At 42.3% G+C, this 17,116-nt stretch overlaps 2 protein-coding genes across 6 annotated transcripts in view; one reads left to right on the top strand and one right to left on the bottom strand.

The window, feature by feature from the left end:
• Positions 1-326: 326 nt before the first annotated feature.
• On the bottom strand, positions 327-12,569 carry MDH1 (malate dehydrogenase 1). The gene is made up of 9 exons (XM_063152333.1): positions 12,469-12,569; positions 6,900-6,998; positions 5,948-6,044; positions 4,831-5,006; positions 3,377-3,499; positions 3,084-3,260; positions 1,872-1,985; positions 1,572-1,661; positions 327-1,204 (listed from the first exon to the last, which is right to left on the bottom strand). Exons 1-9 carry the CDS (start codon positions 12,469-12,471, stop codon positions 1,079-1,081), a joined length of 1,005 nt encoding a protein of 334 aa, XP_063008403.1. The 5' UTR covers positions 12,472-12,569; the 3' UTR covers positions 327-1,078.
• A 346-nt stretch (positions 12,570-12,915) lies between these two features.
• The window catches only part of WDPCP (WD repeat containing planar cell polarity effector), a 148,301-nt gene continuing 144,100 nt past the window's right edge, over positions 12,916-17,116 (top strand). The window contains exons 1-2 of one of the 5 annotated variants that reach the window (XM_063152336.1): positions 12,916-12,992; positions 15,026-15,107. The gene's annotated coding sequence lies outside the window, so the exon portion shown is untranslated. Of the gene's footprint in view, positions 12,993-13,712; positions 13,819-13,931; positions 14,117-14,819; positions 14,938-15,025; positions 15,108-17,116 lie in introns of those variants that run through there. The other 4 variants (XM_063152338.1, XM_063152334.1, XM_063152340.1 and 1 more) reach the window with 4 other exon arrangements.

Genomic DNA, 17,116 nt, shown 5'->3' on the forward strand with positions numbered 1-17,116 from the left:
GCCTGTGCTGCCACTTTCCATTTTCTTTCCATGGGAGCACACTCCCATTTTCTGAAATGCTTCTCTCCCCTTTTACGTCTACATATAATTAGTCTCTGATGCATCGTTGTCACTGAACTTAATAGGTACAGCAATATTCTGAGAGCAGACTTATTTTTCTGGATAAGCTTACTTATTTTATATTTTGGCTGGTAAATTCTCAAAGAAAACCATTCAATTTGCTTATAATTCAGTTTAACCTTTCCTTTTCTTGTCAAAGAAGTTCTGTTTTTCAAATCCTCATAAAATGAAAACAGACCAAAAAAGAAAAATGAGATGACTCCAGGTATGACAGACCAATATTTACTTTAGTACAAGGCAGAAACTTCTATTAGAACAGGAGAGACACCAACTCAGGCAAAAGGAAATGTTAGTCATTGCAAAAGCTAGTAATGCTTAAAGCTTAAACTAGTTTCCCTCAGTTTCCTAAAATAGGCTTTTAAGGTTTTTTTTATCTTGTACTATCAAACTGCGTTAGTTACATAACTAAAACATGCAAATAAGGTGCAACAGACTACTCTTAGTCAGTATCTGATTGAACAACTTTTAATATTTCTATTGACAAATATTGTAAGCATAACCAGAGTGAAATGTATTTACTTGAAGTCTGTGCAGTGACAGATCTGGGTCACTGAACTATCAGTGTAAAGAGAATTACTGACATTCTAATTTCATTTTCAGTTGATACAGAGGCTGCTGAAGTGATCACAGACGTGTTCCAGTAGTGCCAAATTCTAATCAAAACTCAGATTGTGCGTTAGTAGCCAAGGCCAAGGCAAACAATTATCCTGTACCATACACAGAAAGCAACTAGTATTAAATGGACAAAAACTTTGGTCAACAAACTAGTTTTACTTCTTTAATAATATTTTGCTAATAACTCAAGAGGCACGACAGTACCAGTAAGCATATGAACTTTAAAATGCACAATGGCCACAGACAGTTGACTTGGATACAGTATTGGTGCTTGGTAGCAGACCTACAGACGGCTTTTCGATTCTTCCACTCTTAAATGATTTTGTATTTCCTCCTGACCTAGTCATGCACTGGAGAGGAATTCCACAGCAGTCTCCTTCTCTTCAGTTAACTCCTTAGCAGTAATTTCCATCTTCTCACGAGAAAAATCATTAATAGGAAGACCCTCAACAAACTTCCAGGTCTTGTCCTGATTGAAAACAAACAAACAGAAAGCCCTCCATGTAAGAACAGGCTTCATTCAGTCTGCATGAAAGAAACTTTATGGCATAAAAACACAGCTTATGGCCCTAAGAACCACATCAGGCAGAAGTTAATTTTATTTCAGATAAACAATGCAACCAGCACCAGCTAGCCATGTCAGATTATACTTGTCTAACCACCAGCACTTAACTGACAATCAAGTTAACTTGGTTAATAAGAGTCCTCTCTATGAAAAGGAGACTGCTAAACCCTCACATCTCAGCAACTGCAGTCCCACACTGCTGTTAATAGGCTCACATGACAGTTTAATAGATTGTGCAGAAGATATATGGATTTAAATACAGCCTAGTTACCTTGATCACAACTGGGAATGAATACAGCAGGTCTTCAGGAACACCATAAGAATTGCCATCAGAAATGACTCCCATCGAAACAAACTCCCCCTGAAACCAGAAAGGCAGAGATAAATACATTTTTCACTGCTAGAAGCAGGCAAAATTTGCATGATTTATGATATCCTTTATCTCCTATGACACAATTTACTCCAGAAAAAGACAGATTCTTTCCTCTGAACACACATACACTCGAGGTCAGTGAGGTGGGCACAGAATGAAAGCATGAGGCAAACATGCACTTTAATAGCAACATCTTACCGCTGGAGTGCCAAACCAGATGTCCCTCACATGATCACAGATAGCTTTGGCAGCTGACATGGCACTGGACAGCTTCCTGGCCTTAATAACAGCTGCTCCACGTTGCTGAACAGTCTGCAATTAAGAAAAAAACCCAACCATAACTAAATTGTAAAGCAGAAAAACCATGGGTTGGTCTACATGCTGTTAGTAAATGTCATCAAGAAAGACTGTTGTATGTAATTATTTAATTTTATCAGTGAAGATACAGTTCTTTCACTAAACAAACATGGCATGCAATCCAGGAATACTATCTAGAAGAGTTGTGCCAACACAGATGTAATAATGTTTCAGAGGCTCATTCCTTAACTTTACAGCTGGCTGACTACTCTCATACCAAGCAGATGCCTCAAGCTTTTCCCACCAGGAGACTTTGTGCATGTCAGCAGTGGCAGATGTCTCAAGCAACACATTGTTGATTGAGGTCTTCTGCTGAATACCAATTTGAAACACTTGCTGGTCTCAATCCCACAACACTTAATGCATACAATTTATTTAATTCCTGAAGACAATTGAACCTACCTCACCATACTCAAGTTAATAGTTTTTAAATTTAATCGTTTTGCTAAAGCTTTAATCATCTAGGGCTTTAGTAACCCATTTCCCTTCATATTCCACTTAGATAGCCTGTGCTCTTGATCAATTAATACCATTATTTTGTTTTACTAACTTACATTATTATTTATTACTACTCTACTTTGCAGGCATTTCCTAGATTTTTCAGATTCCTTTTCAGAAACTGATGATGCCACACACTGTGTGTGTGTGTGTGTGTGTGTGTGTCCACGCATGAATAGGGAAAGATTTGCTGGCCTTTTCTGGTGGGTGGGGAGCAGCAAATGGATCAATCCCACTTCATCTACAAAAATGCCCCAAAAAGCCACCATAGTGAAATGGCAATGGTGCTCCTGGGTCACACAAGTTTCACATGAGCTGTGATCAAAACTCTTTGCTGAATCATTTTAGCATTCCAGCTGGATTTTTCCAACAGAAGTTATGCAGAGTTTCCTGCCTTGAATCTTCCAAGGCAAACAACTGATGGCAACAAGATATCTGAAGATGGCTTATTTAACTGAGAGAAAAGAGCTGCTTCACTACATCAGTTACATTGTTTACAATTTCAGATGAGGTAAGGATAAAGCACAGAATGAACTATAAAAAATGGTATCTTACCACAATAAAGTCTCCCTTCAGCCAGCTGTCATCTTTTATAGCTTCATAGACTCCAACTTCCTTTCCTTTCACATTTACCTTCGCATGGTTAACATCAGGATATTGAGTGGAGGAGTGGTTGCCCCAGATGATGACATTCTTCACATCATTAGCAGTCACACCAAGTTTCAGAGCAATCTAATTGGAAATTAAACATGTCCACATTGCACTGACTTCAGCTTCTCAACTCACAGGCTTCTTTGAAAGCATTGCTCTGTATTTAGCATAGATAGCACAATAAGCCATTTTTTTACCTGAGATTTGGCTCTGTTGTGATCCAAACGAGTTAAGCAGCTGAAGTTTTCCTTTGGTATGGATGGGGCTGACTTTGATGCAATCAGGCAGTTGGTATTGGCTGGATTCCCAACAACCACAACCTAAAAATGAAAAAAGGAAATATGAAGTAGGCATTTCTGCAAAACACCTCCCTTCAGTGAAATGCACTGCTTGGCCTTCAAAGAAGCTATCTAAAAGTCAAGTTTTCTAATCTCTTGGTTGTCTCCAACAAGACTGTCTTTTAAGTGTGCCATTTGTAGTCACCCAATCTTCTATAACTGCACATAAAAATATTTTCCAGATAAGTTAAAGAGAATAGGTATTCTCTTTAACTTGACATCCAATGTGAAAGGGAACAAGACTTCTAGGGAGATCTCTACACTGACCTACAGCCTGGCTTCAAACCTCATGCTACCAGATATAGGGAGATAGACACAAGCACACTTTAAACCAACCACTTTTAAACACTTTCTGGACTGGCTGCCACTGCTTTATATAATTGCTTTATAATTAAGAAAGCCAGAACATTTACTTATCTCAATGTTCATAGGCAGTTAGAAGTAAAACACTGCCTCAACTTAAATCAATTTATTACTATGCAAAACTGATTTTTATTCATCCTTCATTTGTGCCTTGAATAACTTATGTCAGACTCTATACACTCTACATCACACAAGCTGATCTGCAAACCTCCCTTTGTATTTCCCCTTTTGAAATTGAGTTCAGTAAATTTTCCACTACTCCACAATAGTTATATTGATAGTTTTTATTCCAGCTGGATAAAGAAGCAAACACGTCTCTAGAAGCCGTAGGAAGTTCATCAGCAGACATTAAAAGTCAGTTACAAAGCACAGCCGGAGTCTGGGCCTGAGATTAAGAGCAGTGGGAGAGCAGCCACATGATTCCATTAACTGTGCTGAAGGAATCTGAGAGAGAACAATTAAAATCTTCTAATGCTCCAAGTAAGATGCAAACCACCTAAATAAAGCCGATTTTTGTGCAACTGTAATTCCATATTGATATTGAAGTTCAGGGTCATTATGTTAAAGGACACAGATGGATATGAAGTAGGCAGCTGCATTTAGTTAATTCAGTTCTCCTAGAGAAGAGTGAAAACAAGCAAAAGACTGCTTATTTTTTTTAAACATGGTTTTATGGGGTTGCTTTTCAAATTGGTGGTAAACAGAGTATGTGTGGAATACAGCAATACAATGTAGGACTCACCTTTTCCACCCAACAAATTAATGACTAAATCATCCACCTATTTAACATTCTGTTTCTAATCTACCCTTGACTGTGGTCTGTTTTCCAGGGCACAAGGAAAGGAATGCCCACACAAAACAGGCTTCTGCTTGTGCAATATTCTTCTACAGTGTATCCAGGTCTCTACATAGCAGAGAATTAATGTTTTAAATTCAATTCCTATATTCACCTTGACAGTCTTTTTGGCATACTTGTCCAAGGCTGCACCCTGAGACTTGAAAATTTTTACATTTGCTTTGAGTAAATCCTTCCTCTCCATGCCCTCTCTCCTTGGCATGGAGCCAACCAGAATTGCTATGTCAAGGTCTTTGAATGCAACTTCCTCCTTGTCTGTTGGAATGACCTCTAAAAAAATAAAGGAAAGGGGGAAAAGAATTCAGCAAGATAAATACTCATGGCATAATGCTAACAGGAATATTCTTTTGTGCATAAATAGTATATAATCTAATCTGACAATACCACCACCTTCCCCTTCCAAAAATACAAGTAACAGTCATTTGGCCCTACCTCCACAGATTAAATACATCCCAGTAAACAGGTTTTACATTCAAATATTTACGTTAAGTGGAAAACACAGGAGAAATATATGTAAAAAGATACATTTCATTTGTCTCTAAAAATGTGTATATATGTACATGTGCTTTTCTTTACTTTTACAATAAAATTTCAGTGGCATAGACCAACACAAGTGAAGTTTTGCTGCCCCTTTCCAATTCAAAGCAGAGAAGGCTTGATTTGTACAAGAGCTGGTACCTACATCCTTCTTTTGTCATGTGTTATAGTAATTACACTAACTCCTACTTGCTCCCTTTCTTCTGCTTATTTAAAATACCAGAACTCAGCTTGTTTACATGGCTTGAGGAGTGCTTTTTCATTTTGTATCTTTATACAGATGATGTTTTTAAGACTAAATTTTTTTTTCATTTAGCAATAAATATTATATACATAATACAGCAATGATATATTTTATATATTTCATGGCTGGGCCAGAACACAATGCACATATGCACAAGTATCTCACAATTTCTTGTCCAGGTTTAAAGCTCAGGATTAGATGATATAAACCTGGGTATCTCCATTGCCAATTCTGTCCACAAAACCTATTTGATGTCATTCTTCTTAGCTTACAGGCTGAGTTAAATTGATTATATTCCACAAAACACAAAACCAAGGAAGGATCATCTAAGATTTTCTTCTGCCTAACTTCCTGCCAGCTACAGGGACTCATAAATGCAAGAATTGTACTGCAGCATCTTGTAGGTGTAAGAAAAAATTGTTTTGGCCACCTCTGAGCAGCGGCAGAGCACAGTCCTGCAGCTCCATCACCACACCTTCCAGTACTGTCATCATAGGAGTGATGTCCAGCAGCACAAGAATAAGAGGCTGGAAAGAAAGAAAAGGTTTAGTACAAGCTGGGCACAATGTGTCTTGAAAATGAATTTGTCTTGTACTCGGCTGTTACCTCATCCAAGATTTAAAACCCATTTGCAGAAAAGAACTTCAGCACAACCAACAACTGACAGCTTGCTTAACAGAGCAGAACTCCCATTTTCCCCACGTAAAGAAGAAATTACTTGCATATTGGTAAATCATTCTGAGTGTCTATGAGGAAACCAGTCTCAGGCACTGCAGTTCTGACATTCATTCATTTATTCCTGTACCAGCAGGAGCAGGGAGGCCATCCTTCCCCTGTACTCAGCACTGGTGAGCCCACAACTTGAGTGCTGTGTCCAGCTCTGGTCCCTCAGTTTGGGAAGGACATTGAGACACTTGAGTGTGTCCAGAGGAGGCAACGAGGCTGGTGAGGGGTTTGGAACACAAGCCCTGTGAGGAATGACTGAGGGAGCTGGGGGTGTTCAGCCTGGAGAAAAGGAGACTCAGGGGTGACCTTATCACTCTCTACAGTTCACTGAAAGGTGGCTGCAGTCAGCTGGGGTTGGTCTCTTTCTCAGGCAGCAACCGACAGAACCAGAGGGGACAGTGTCAAACTGTGCCAGGGGAAATATAGGCTGGATATTAGGAAAAAAGTTTTTCAGGGAAAGAGTGATAAAGTTCTGGAATGGCCTGCCCTGGGAGGTGGTGGAGTCACCATCGTTGAATGTGTTTAAAAAAAGCCTGGATGTGGCACTGGCGCCATGGCTTAGTTGAGGTGTCAGGGCATGGGTTGGACTCGATGATCCTGAAGGTCTCTTCCAACCTGGTCATTCTGGGAATTCTGTGGATTCAGTGCAGAGTTACCTGGTCTTTGCCGAAGACATCGCCCTTGGCAATGCTGTAGAGGAGGGAGTAAGCAATCTGCCCAGCTGCTCCAGTCACCAGCACTCTGACAGGTTCACCCTGCAAGGAAATGACACTGCCTTACCCACAGCTCCACACCTCAGCCTCACACCAGTTAAAATTGAGTTACTGCAGCAATAACGTTATGATTATTTAACCTGGATGAAAGCCTGTGCCTAAAGGTGGATCAGCCCCAGCTCCTGGGATCACACTTCTGGTTCTGCTAGAACCACCAGCAATTGCTCTGCTTGGTTTTACAGAAACAGACCACAATTGCAAAAAGATCCTTAAGAATTGCTCCTGGAAAACTTGCAAAATGCCAGTAATAGCAATACATTTGAAAAATTTAGCATTCCCTTTAACAACACTGCCTTGTTAACATCAGACAATACAACATACACCCAACCATTCATACTTGAAATTTACTACAGAAGTTTCACGAGCTGTGACACTTGACTGGTTTTCAGATTCTTTCCATTTCAAGGGCTGTTCCCACTAAGCATTTTGAATGCTTATTTGCAGCCAAAGACTTACTGAATGCGAGAAACCAAAGAATCTAGGGGACTTAAAATTACTGCCTCACTAAACTGTTAGGCAGAAAATTTAACTAATCCACAGACAAAAGCCACATTATGAACAAATACAGACACTACCCATAATACAACTGTCTTTTGTCAAACTGACCCAAAACTCCAAAAGACTGGGAGAAGACTGCCAAAATGTTACTATATTGCAAATAAGAGGGGAATAAGGGTTGCCCTGTAGCAAAATGACAGTTTGCTAAGCAGAACCAGGACTGGGAGAAATCCAGAAGTTATTTAATATTGAAAATTAAAGGCTGCGAGAGTTTGGGTTGGAGAAGAGCCTGGAGAGCTTCTTCAGCCTGGAGAAGAGAAGGTACCAGGGTGGCTCTTCAATACTCAAAGGGGATTTACAAAAAAGGTTAGGACAAACCTTTTAGTAAGGCCTGTTATGAAATGACAAGGGGCAATAGTTTTAAACTAAAAGAGGACAGACCAAGATAAGAAATAAATACTTTACAATAAAGGTGGTGAAACACTGGCACAGATTGTCCAGATAAGTGGTGGCTGCCCCACCCCTGGAAACATTCAAGGTCAAATTGCACAGGTCTCTGAAAAACCTGGTCTTGTTGAAGATGTCCCTGCCAAATGCAGGGAGGTGGATCAATGACCTTTAAAAGTTTGTTCAAACCCAAAGGATTCTATGATTCTATCAAAAAGGGCCACGTGGCAGAGGACATTAATAACCCAGTATTTCGTAAACCTGTTATTTGTATTTCCCTTTTTCTCTAGAGGCAATAGGGCTGGGGCAGGTTGTGCTAGGACAGGAACAAGCAGACTGACCAGCCTGCTGGAATGCCAAGCCCACTTCTTCAGAAAATTAAAAGATGGGCATGTGATACAGACCAGGCATAACTGAATGTAAAAGAAGTGTTTGAATTGCATTCTGGCTACTTTAGTGTAAGGTGCAGAACAAAGACAGGCCTTGCAATCAGTGCTGGTGATATTGCAGGTGGGACACTGAGTGCAGTTCTGGAAACCCGAGTTCTGTATGCTTCTAGGGTCTGTAAGATGAGGCTGAGGGAAAGCCAGTCAGGACAGAATCTGGAAAGGCAGAGGATAAGGGAGATCTAACAGCACACCACCACACCTTCACAGAGTGTTAGAAATAGCACTGCCCCCAACACCGCTCAGCAGTGGCAGAACAGGGTGCAACAGCTACAAATTAAGAGAAAAACTCTTGATTATGTGGTACTGTTGCAGCAGAACAGGATGCCCAGAGGGTCTGTATAACCTTCAGCCCCAGCAGTTTTCAAGGCCCAGACTAAAACACCTTTGACATGATCTATCAGTGGCAAAAGTCTCACTGTCAGGCTGGACTGGACAACTTCCAGACATGGAGCAAGAAGGAAGGCAGACTATGACCTCTACAGATCCTTTCCAACCAGCATTCCTGTCACTGATATTTATAGGAAAACCATGTGGGGCTTCCAGTGTATTCTCTCTGCAGAATTGACCGGCCAAGCACAGCTGCATCACACTAGTGTTAGATAACTAAAAAAATTAGGCTACCTACCCCATTTTATCACATACTAGATAAAATCAGGGCATAAATTATGAAGGTAAACTACTGAACTTGCAGATTTAGACCTGGCCTTCATTATGGGAATGATTCTTTAAATATCTCGTTACCCACTTGCCCGTTACACGGTGTTGAAGTGCATTACTCTCTTTTGAACTCGCCCTACTACGAGTCACATCCCTCTAACTTCACTGAAACTCCACTATGAGGGGAAGGAGAGCAGACAATCAATTCTTGGTGGTTTAAATCTCAAAACTAGTTCTGGTACTCTATTCTTGAGCAGGGAAATGGACCATGACATCTGAATGATGAGAAGCAGCACGGATTAGGATGTCTATCAAAATTTAAAGCCAACTTTTCAGCATGTTTCTAAGAAGAATCTACATTTTATTTATATAAATGGAACAATGAACACTCTTTTAAGGTGGCTAACCACACTAGTTAATGAAATAAGTACTGAAAAGTTACAGTGCTGCAAAACCTTGACCTGGCAAAATCCCCATCATAGAAAAAGTGATCCTGTGCTAAGCTATTCCAGAACTCACACAGGTAGCAGCAAAATATGTTTTCTTTATATTTATAGGGTATCTGAAATCAATTGTGAATTGATTTCTGAATTTCCAGTGAATAGAAGAAAGATTTTAAGGCGCTTTCTTCTAAAGCAGTGTCACAAAAGGGGGAAAGGAAAAGAGACTTTTTTTTTTCCATTCTATGAACTTTAGAAGCCAGTCTGATTGAAACGTAACAAATGGCAACCTATCCACTAGCATTATGGTGAGTATTCAGCCTAACAACAGGAGAGGGAAGGAGAAGATAGAAAGGTAAGAAATAGGATTATTTATTATTTTTTTACTGAGACAAACTTAGCATTTAGCCTAAAAAAACCCCCAAACCTTCAGTCATGACTCAGCTCCACCTTCTCAAAATAATTATGTTTGCTTACTACCATCCTTCCTGTTGTCCCCCATTTGGGGCTGGAGGAGGAAAACACACAAGCTAAAATAAGGTGAGGAGTGCTTCCTACTTGTTTTTCCTTTCCAAACCTTCAGTATCTTGGATTCAGTGCATTCCCCAGACCCTTTTACCTCTGCACCAATTGTGAGAATTTAGCATCAAAGAAACTTCCATCCTCTCTCCTAAATCCAGAAGCTGACTAACAAACAAAAAACTTTGGATTTTATTGTGCTGACTACAAAATGTGGATAACTCTCACCAAAAAAACCCCTTACATCTCATATTAAAATTGGTCCCATTGAGTGTCTGAGGCTACTTTTAGAGAAATGAGAAGCTCCCCAACAGAAGCTGTAGGCTCCAGACATTCATGTCCAGACGCTTTAACCCGTGACTTGGCTCCTGCAGGCCTTTCATGCTGTGGTAACTGCAGGGGTGACCTTTACTCACTCTCAGGTATAAAGGAACCAGAGGACAAATTAAACAACAACTAGCTGAACTATTTTGCTCCAAACCCTTCCCCACTCCACATTCAACCGATGTATAGTTAAAAAGCTTTAGGAAAATAAAAGAGTAGCAAAAGTAATGGTAAAAAAGATGAGGAAAAAGCCCTCAGCAAGTGATCATTGCATCCCAAGTACCCTTCTTCATCTAATCCAGCAAATGTAGGATCTCTCCCTCCTAAACTATCACAGACGAAAGCAAAGCCTCCAATATCAAGTGAGGAAGTTGAGGTTTTAGCACCCACCCCACACACTTTGGTTTAAGAACTCAGTGCTTCAGTTATTCCTGTGATTACAGCTGATATCAGCACAACTCAAACATCAGTGCCATACCTGCAAACAGCACTGCACTGCAAAACTGATTCAGGAGGTTATAAAGGTAAGGAAAAGATAACTCAAAACCTATCAAATGTTGTGACAGGAATATCCTGGCTACACGAGTGATAGACTTTGCATTGCTAATTGCAGTTATGAAAGATCTCCATAAAGATTATTGCTGATAAGCTTGGCTATAAAATACCACCAGCTTAACATTATTCCTGAATATCGAACATTATTCCAGCCAACTAAGCTATCCCACCTTGCTTTACAATAATTACTTAATCATTAAAATAAATTTTTATCTCTTCCAAAGTCTAGAGTCTGCCTAAGGAACTTCCCCTTTGCTCTGCCTTCTTTAAAGCAGAGATGTGGGGACAATAAACACGTTTGGAAATGTAGCAGAGTCTCAGCAAGGCAGCCGTGCACTCGAAGAACACCACCAGCACTGTGGTTCAGAGACCAAAGCAATTCCAAAGGCATTCCTCCCTTAAGGAACGACCTTGACACAGGTGCCCTGCAAAACGCTTTCCATTTCATTGAGCTAATGGTGGCTGCACTGATAGATGATTTTATTTCAAGAAATTTAAAGCCTCTGCCCAACACCACATGCATAATCTGAACAGCAAAGGCAAGCTAAAAGCAGTGACATTCTGAAAGGTCTGGACATCAAAGTTCTTTGTGAGACCAGACCATCCATGTCAGCTCATCCATGTCTCAATGCTTTGAGAGTACAAATACAAACTAGAGCTTGCTGTCATATTGTCACTCCTGCAAATCCTCATTTTAGATAGAAGGAGTGGAAAAGAAGCACAAAGTTTACAGATTTTGGTATTTTTTAGGATACAGCTGAAATAAGCCACATTTCAGAGCATGCAAGCATCCTTTCTATAGCAAAATACTGAAAGTGAAGGTTTGAGTAACAGGGTATTGAGTCTAGAAAAACACAGAGATGTTTTAATGCCTAGAAAGGAAAGCAAGGTCTCTGTGCAGGTTTATATACCTATGTACACATGCTGCAGAAAAGCAAAGCACTGCAGTTCACCTCTGTAACCTCCGAGCAGAACCAGAAGGACTCCCTGACAATCTAGCGAGTCTGAACAAACAGCTGGATTTCCGACAGCAAGCAGGGATGAACCAATAGAGACATTTCACAAGCACTTTCCCTTGAGCTAACACAGAGCCGCGCCAAAACCTTTCACGCCTTGCGAACAAGGCGCTGACAGCCCCCATGTCCCGCAGGCAATGTCGGCAGCCGCGGCGCCGGGACAAGGCGCGATCAGCCCCGGAGTGCCAGCCCGGGCCAGGGGGCTCGCTGCCCGCACACATCCCGCCCGCCCCGCACGGCCCTGGGGACAGGCAGAGGCAGAGGCGCCGCCAGGCCGGCACCGACCCCACGTCCCCGCCTGGAATGTCACCCCGGCGCGGCTCGGCGGGGGCTGCAGCGAGCCCGGCGGCGCCACCACGTCCGGCTGCTCTGGGTGCCGCGACCACCTCCAGGTCAGCCCTGTCCCTCATCCCCGGGCCCTCCCGGGAGCAGCGCGGCCAGGCGGGGAGGGCGACGCCATTTCGGGGTCACCTCCCCCTGCCAGAATTCCCTGCCTCGAGCCGAAGGAACCCGAGGGGCGCGGTACCGCCGCGGGCCCGGTACCGACCATGTCTGCGGGAGCGGCGGATGCGCTTGCTGCTCGAGGTCACCTCTGCGGCGCGACTGCGGCCGTGGCAGCGCTGCGCCGAGGTGCCGTGGTGGGGCGGGGCGTGCGGCCGCGCGCAGCCGCCTGGGGGCTGTAGTCGTGGTGGCAGCCAGCCAGCGCCGCTCGGCTGCGGACAGAACTACAACTCCCATCGTACTCGGGGGTGGCCCACCGCGCCCCCGCACGCTATTGGCGGTTGCCTCTCCCCACCTCGCCCCATTCATTGAAGCGCGGCGCTGGGGCCGTTAGGGGGCGACGCGCGGCGGCCTTCACGGTGCGTGCGCGCGGTTGGGAGGGGTGGGGGCTGCGGCAAGCGCGGGCATCTCTGGCCGCGCATGCGCCCTCGGCGGCGAGATGCGGGGGGCGGCTGTGGCGGCGCATGCGCGGAGGGCGGCGCGCGCGGTTGCTGCGGTGACGCGCGGGACAGGCCCCGGTGCCGGCGGCGCTGCTGCTCCCGCGGCCGCCCCGCGAACTCGGAGCGCTCGGTGGGTGCGAGTGCGCGGCCCGGCCCTGCCCTGCCCGGCGGGGCACTCCCGGGGCGTCCCGGAGCCGCGAGCCCGGGGCGGGCTGAGCGTTCCCCTCGCGTTTCCCGCGCGTTTCCTTCCCGCCCGGCCTCCTCTGGGGAGCTGCCGGCGCGTTCCCGGCGCTCCACACTTCATGAAATTTTGCCATCCTGTTACTGGGTTCTTCCCTTTTTATTTTCAGGGAAAGCTGAGAGCTTACCTGTGCTATTCCGCTGGTAGAACTGCGTGGCTAAACTAGCGATCACTTGTACAAAAATAAAGCTGCTCGTTGACTTGTGTTTCGAAATGTTGAGTGAAGTAAATTCCTTTGGTTTGGCTGTAAGGGAGGCTGCTACCGGCAGAAATACATCAGCAGAACAGAGCTTCGTAAACTGTTGTTAGGGTGTAAAAGGAGGTCTTGGATAGCCCAGCTAGTTTTTCCCTCAGATCATGACAGGATTCCCTGTTAGTTAAGTGTTCTGTGAAGGTCTCACTTGTCCCGGTGTGTTTCTGCAGGATTAGTTTGAAGCCTTACTCTAGTTCTTAGAGTAAGCATGGATGCTGAGGCAAATTCTTCCGTCCTGCGACAGAAAGGGGAAGCCGCTCCTTTGGGGCAGGTGGTGTAAAATGGAAGTTGTGATGCAAAGCGCTCCCGTTCCGGCGGGTCTCGCTGCCGGTCACGGCTCGGAAGGGGCCGTGGCTGAAGGAGCCTTGTGGCCCTGGCAGCTCCTGCGGCAGTGCCGGGGGAGCGGTCCCGCCGGCTTTGCTGAGGTTCTCCAGCTGCACGGATGCATATCAGTCAATAACCGTACCTTTTTATTATGAATTAAACCTGTGCCGTACCCAAGCTCCCTTCTGTGGATAAGTTTGAAAGCCGGATAGCTGCAAGCAGAGCTGAGGGCTGGCTTGCTGGGAAGCGTAGGGAAGCTTGGTCAGGAGGAGGGAGCTTGTTTAACACAGTCAGAGTTTCCCAGAGTGTCTTAAGATGCTTTACCCTGGTGACTCTTAACCTTTTCTGCACCCAGACGTTGTACAGACTTAATTAACACTATTTAAGATTGTTTAGGATTTAAATATACACAAAACCTGATGTGGACCCGCATAAGGTAATTTCCCCCGACCATAATTGGTTCAGTTTAATTGATTTCTTATCAATTTCCAGCTAAATCAATGTTAGCAGGCTGTAAACTGATTTGTCTGTGTCAGCATGGCAGATTGTATTGATTTAATGGATTTCAGTTAAGAGCTTAACTTGAAACTTTCAAACTTTTTTCTCTAGGTAAGACTCTTATTATTGCTCCTTTTTGGCCCAAGCTTGTGCTCCTGGAATTATTTGCTATTGGAGATAACAACAAATCATTACTTTGTGTTGAAAGTGATTTGTTTTGATGCAAAGCCACGTGTAAATGCTTTTGTTTGTCAGAAGCACTTTTATCAGTTTATCTTCAATCTCAGTATGATTAGTCCAAGTTGGACTCAGTTATTGTCTGTGCTGATTTAACTAAAAATACTGTAAAATGCTGCCGTTTATGAATGTGGTATAATTTTTAAAGTCAGCAAAACTTAAGAGTTCTAGTATTTCCTTCTTAAATTTTGTGTCTGCTTTTTAAGCTTTGATGTTTTCCAAGCAAAATTTAAATGTAATTCAAAAGAATATTCTTTAATGCTTCCCAATGTTTCATTAGTATGAGTCTTTCGTGTAGCACTGTAAGCCAAAAAGCTGCATAAATAGAAACATTACATGCAAATGAAGTAATGGAAATTTAGTGTGCATGTGAGTTGGACTCTGGGCTAACTCTCAAATACACTTTGCAATTTTTGCACTCAAAAGATACTGAATTACGTGGAAATCGGTAATTAAACAGCACACTGAAGTATTAAGATGTTCTAATCTCCATTTTCAGGGGATTAAGTATTATTTTTCAAGGTAACTAGTAGTTTTGAAGGGTAGGCTGCCAGAATTATCTCTTAATTTTTTCGAAAATATTTTAAAATGAATTATTCTCTGTTAACAGCTGGCTATCTTCTTTAACTGTATTTTGGATGGGATTTTCTTTTACTTCGTTGCCATCTATAGAAACGGATGAATATTTTTAGGTAAGTTTTTACACTTAATTTTCAATAATTTGTAAAGTTCTCTTTTTATCATCCTCTCTGTGTCTAGTACAGGTTTTTTGTCTTACGCATTTACTTACAAGTGTTGTCACTAAGTCATGTCTCTTGTAGCTAAGTCTATGTGATATAATTAACATTTAAAATGCACAAGACTATGTAAGAAAAATTAACTATATAGTGGCCAGGTTTAAAACTAGAAATGCTAGAGTTGAAATAGTTTTGTAAATCTCTTCTGTGCTCTGGTCCAAGGGAATAATAGTAAGAGATTTTTCAGAACTAAGGTAAACCATTACAAAAAAATACTGAAATAGAATTAAGAGAATCAAAAGTTATTTTTTAAAGTATGTGAGAAATCTATAATAGATTTTTAAAAATACATAGATATGAACAAGAACTATTAAAATCATAGCTTAGAAAATTAATACAGGGTTGGGTTTTTTTTAATTCCTAGTGCTAATGTCCCAAACATAATTTTTCACCATTCATTTCTGCACTTCAGTCGTGTAGTACTGCATGGACATTAAATGTCAGGAAGAAGCCAATCTATAAATTCCATTTATAATCCAGATTTTGTTTTTGCTGTGGTGAAAACTTTCTTTGTAAAAGAGAAATTTTATCTTCTATGGAAGTGGTTTAATTTTTTATTGCTTGTTTTATATTTCTTAACAGCTTAGTTGGTTTTTTAATTAAAGTTGGGTAATTATCATTAATTGATGTTTACAGCCTTCAGCATGTTTTTAACAGGTAGCTAGGATGCAATAATACATCCTTTACTCGTGTACCTGCTGCCTGTAAAGGGACACATGATCTGTAGCTTGCATGTACTATGTATTAGTAATCTTTATGAACTATTCGTGAGTCAAATATTAATAAAAATTGTGAACAGAAAGTTATTTTTATTTGTTTTCCCTAAGTAGGTCGATAGTACGAGCAGGTATTGTAGGTTTGGCAGGGGACACTCAGAGTTCAGGCGTCCTCTGGTGTGGGTGCACGTCAGATCTGAGGTGGGTGCTGTGGTGCCCAAAGCATTCAGGGCTCCATCACTGGCCAGAGGGGGTGGTGGCACAGTGGCTTCACAGTGGCACCCCCAGAGCTGAGGGACCCTGGGAGATCTGTCCTCATCCACCACTGAGCACCACTTTGAGAGGGTTTTCTTCTCACAGTTGTTACAAGGTCTGGGTTACAGAGAATCCCGGTTTAAAAGCAAAGCCAAACAAAACCAGCCCACGAACCAAACAACCACATTGGAAACGGCACAAAGGCTTTGAGATATTGGCTGTAAATTCAGCAAAGTTGATCTCTGAATTATTGCAAAGTGAGCAGAAGGGTTGTGTTCCTGGTGCATGAGAAGTAGTGTTACTGGATTTTTCTACCTTAACACAAATCTGTCTTTCTCTCTTGGTTGAACAGAGACTTTGTGACAGATCTCTGTGGGTTTTGTACTCACTAATGTCACTGTCTGGAGGAGAAGAGGCAGGTTGGTATTCTAGAGAGGAGATGACCTGTGTTAACAATTCAAGTTCTACCAAAGCAAACCTTGTACTCTTAAAGTTAATTCATTGCAACATTAAAAACCCAACGTGAGCACCAGCACCCGTTCCCCCCACTAGATGTAAACTGATGAAAGATTAAGCTGATGTCCTTGGGAGTTTTTTAAATGAGGTAAGCATTTAGTCAAGTGAATCAATTTAGTCAAGGGAAACACATCCTACTAAAACTAAATGTTTGCTTTTTCTCTCGTAAGACTTTCTTTTGCATATGTTCATTATAACCTGATGATCAAATTATACATTTTGAACAAGAGGCTAGCAACCATAATGATGACTTTCCCTTTTTTAGGTGCAGTGCAGATGGGTGAATCCATCTGCTTCCTTTATCCGTCCTTTCCATGTCAGAATGGCTGATGAATGCTCTTCCATGCCAAATCTCTTGCACAGTTACAAGAGTTTTTCTCCTTAGGCTTAGTTCTATGAATTATGGTCACATAGTTT

The sequence above is a fragment of the Melospiza melodia genome, chromosome 3, assembly GCF_035770615.1.
Source record: "Melospiza melodia melodia isolate bMelMel2 chromosome 3, bMelMel2.pri, whole genome shotgun sequence".
Classification (NCBI taxonomy): Eukaryota; Metazoa; Chordata; class Aves; order Passeriformes; family Passerellidae; genus Melospiza; species Melospiza melodia.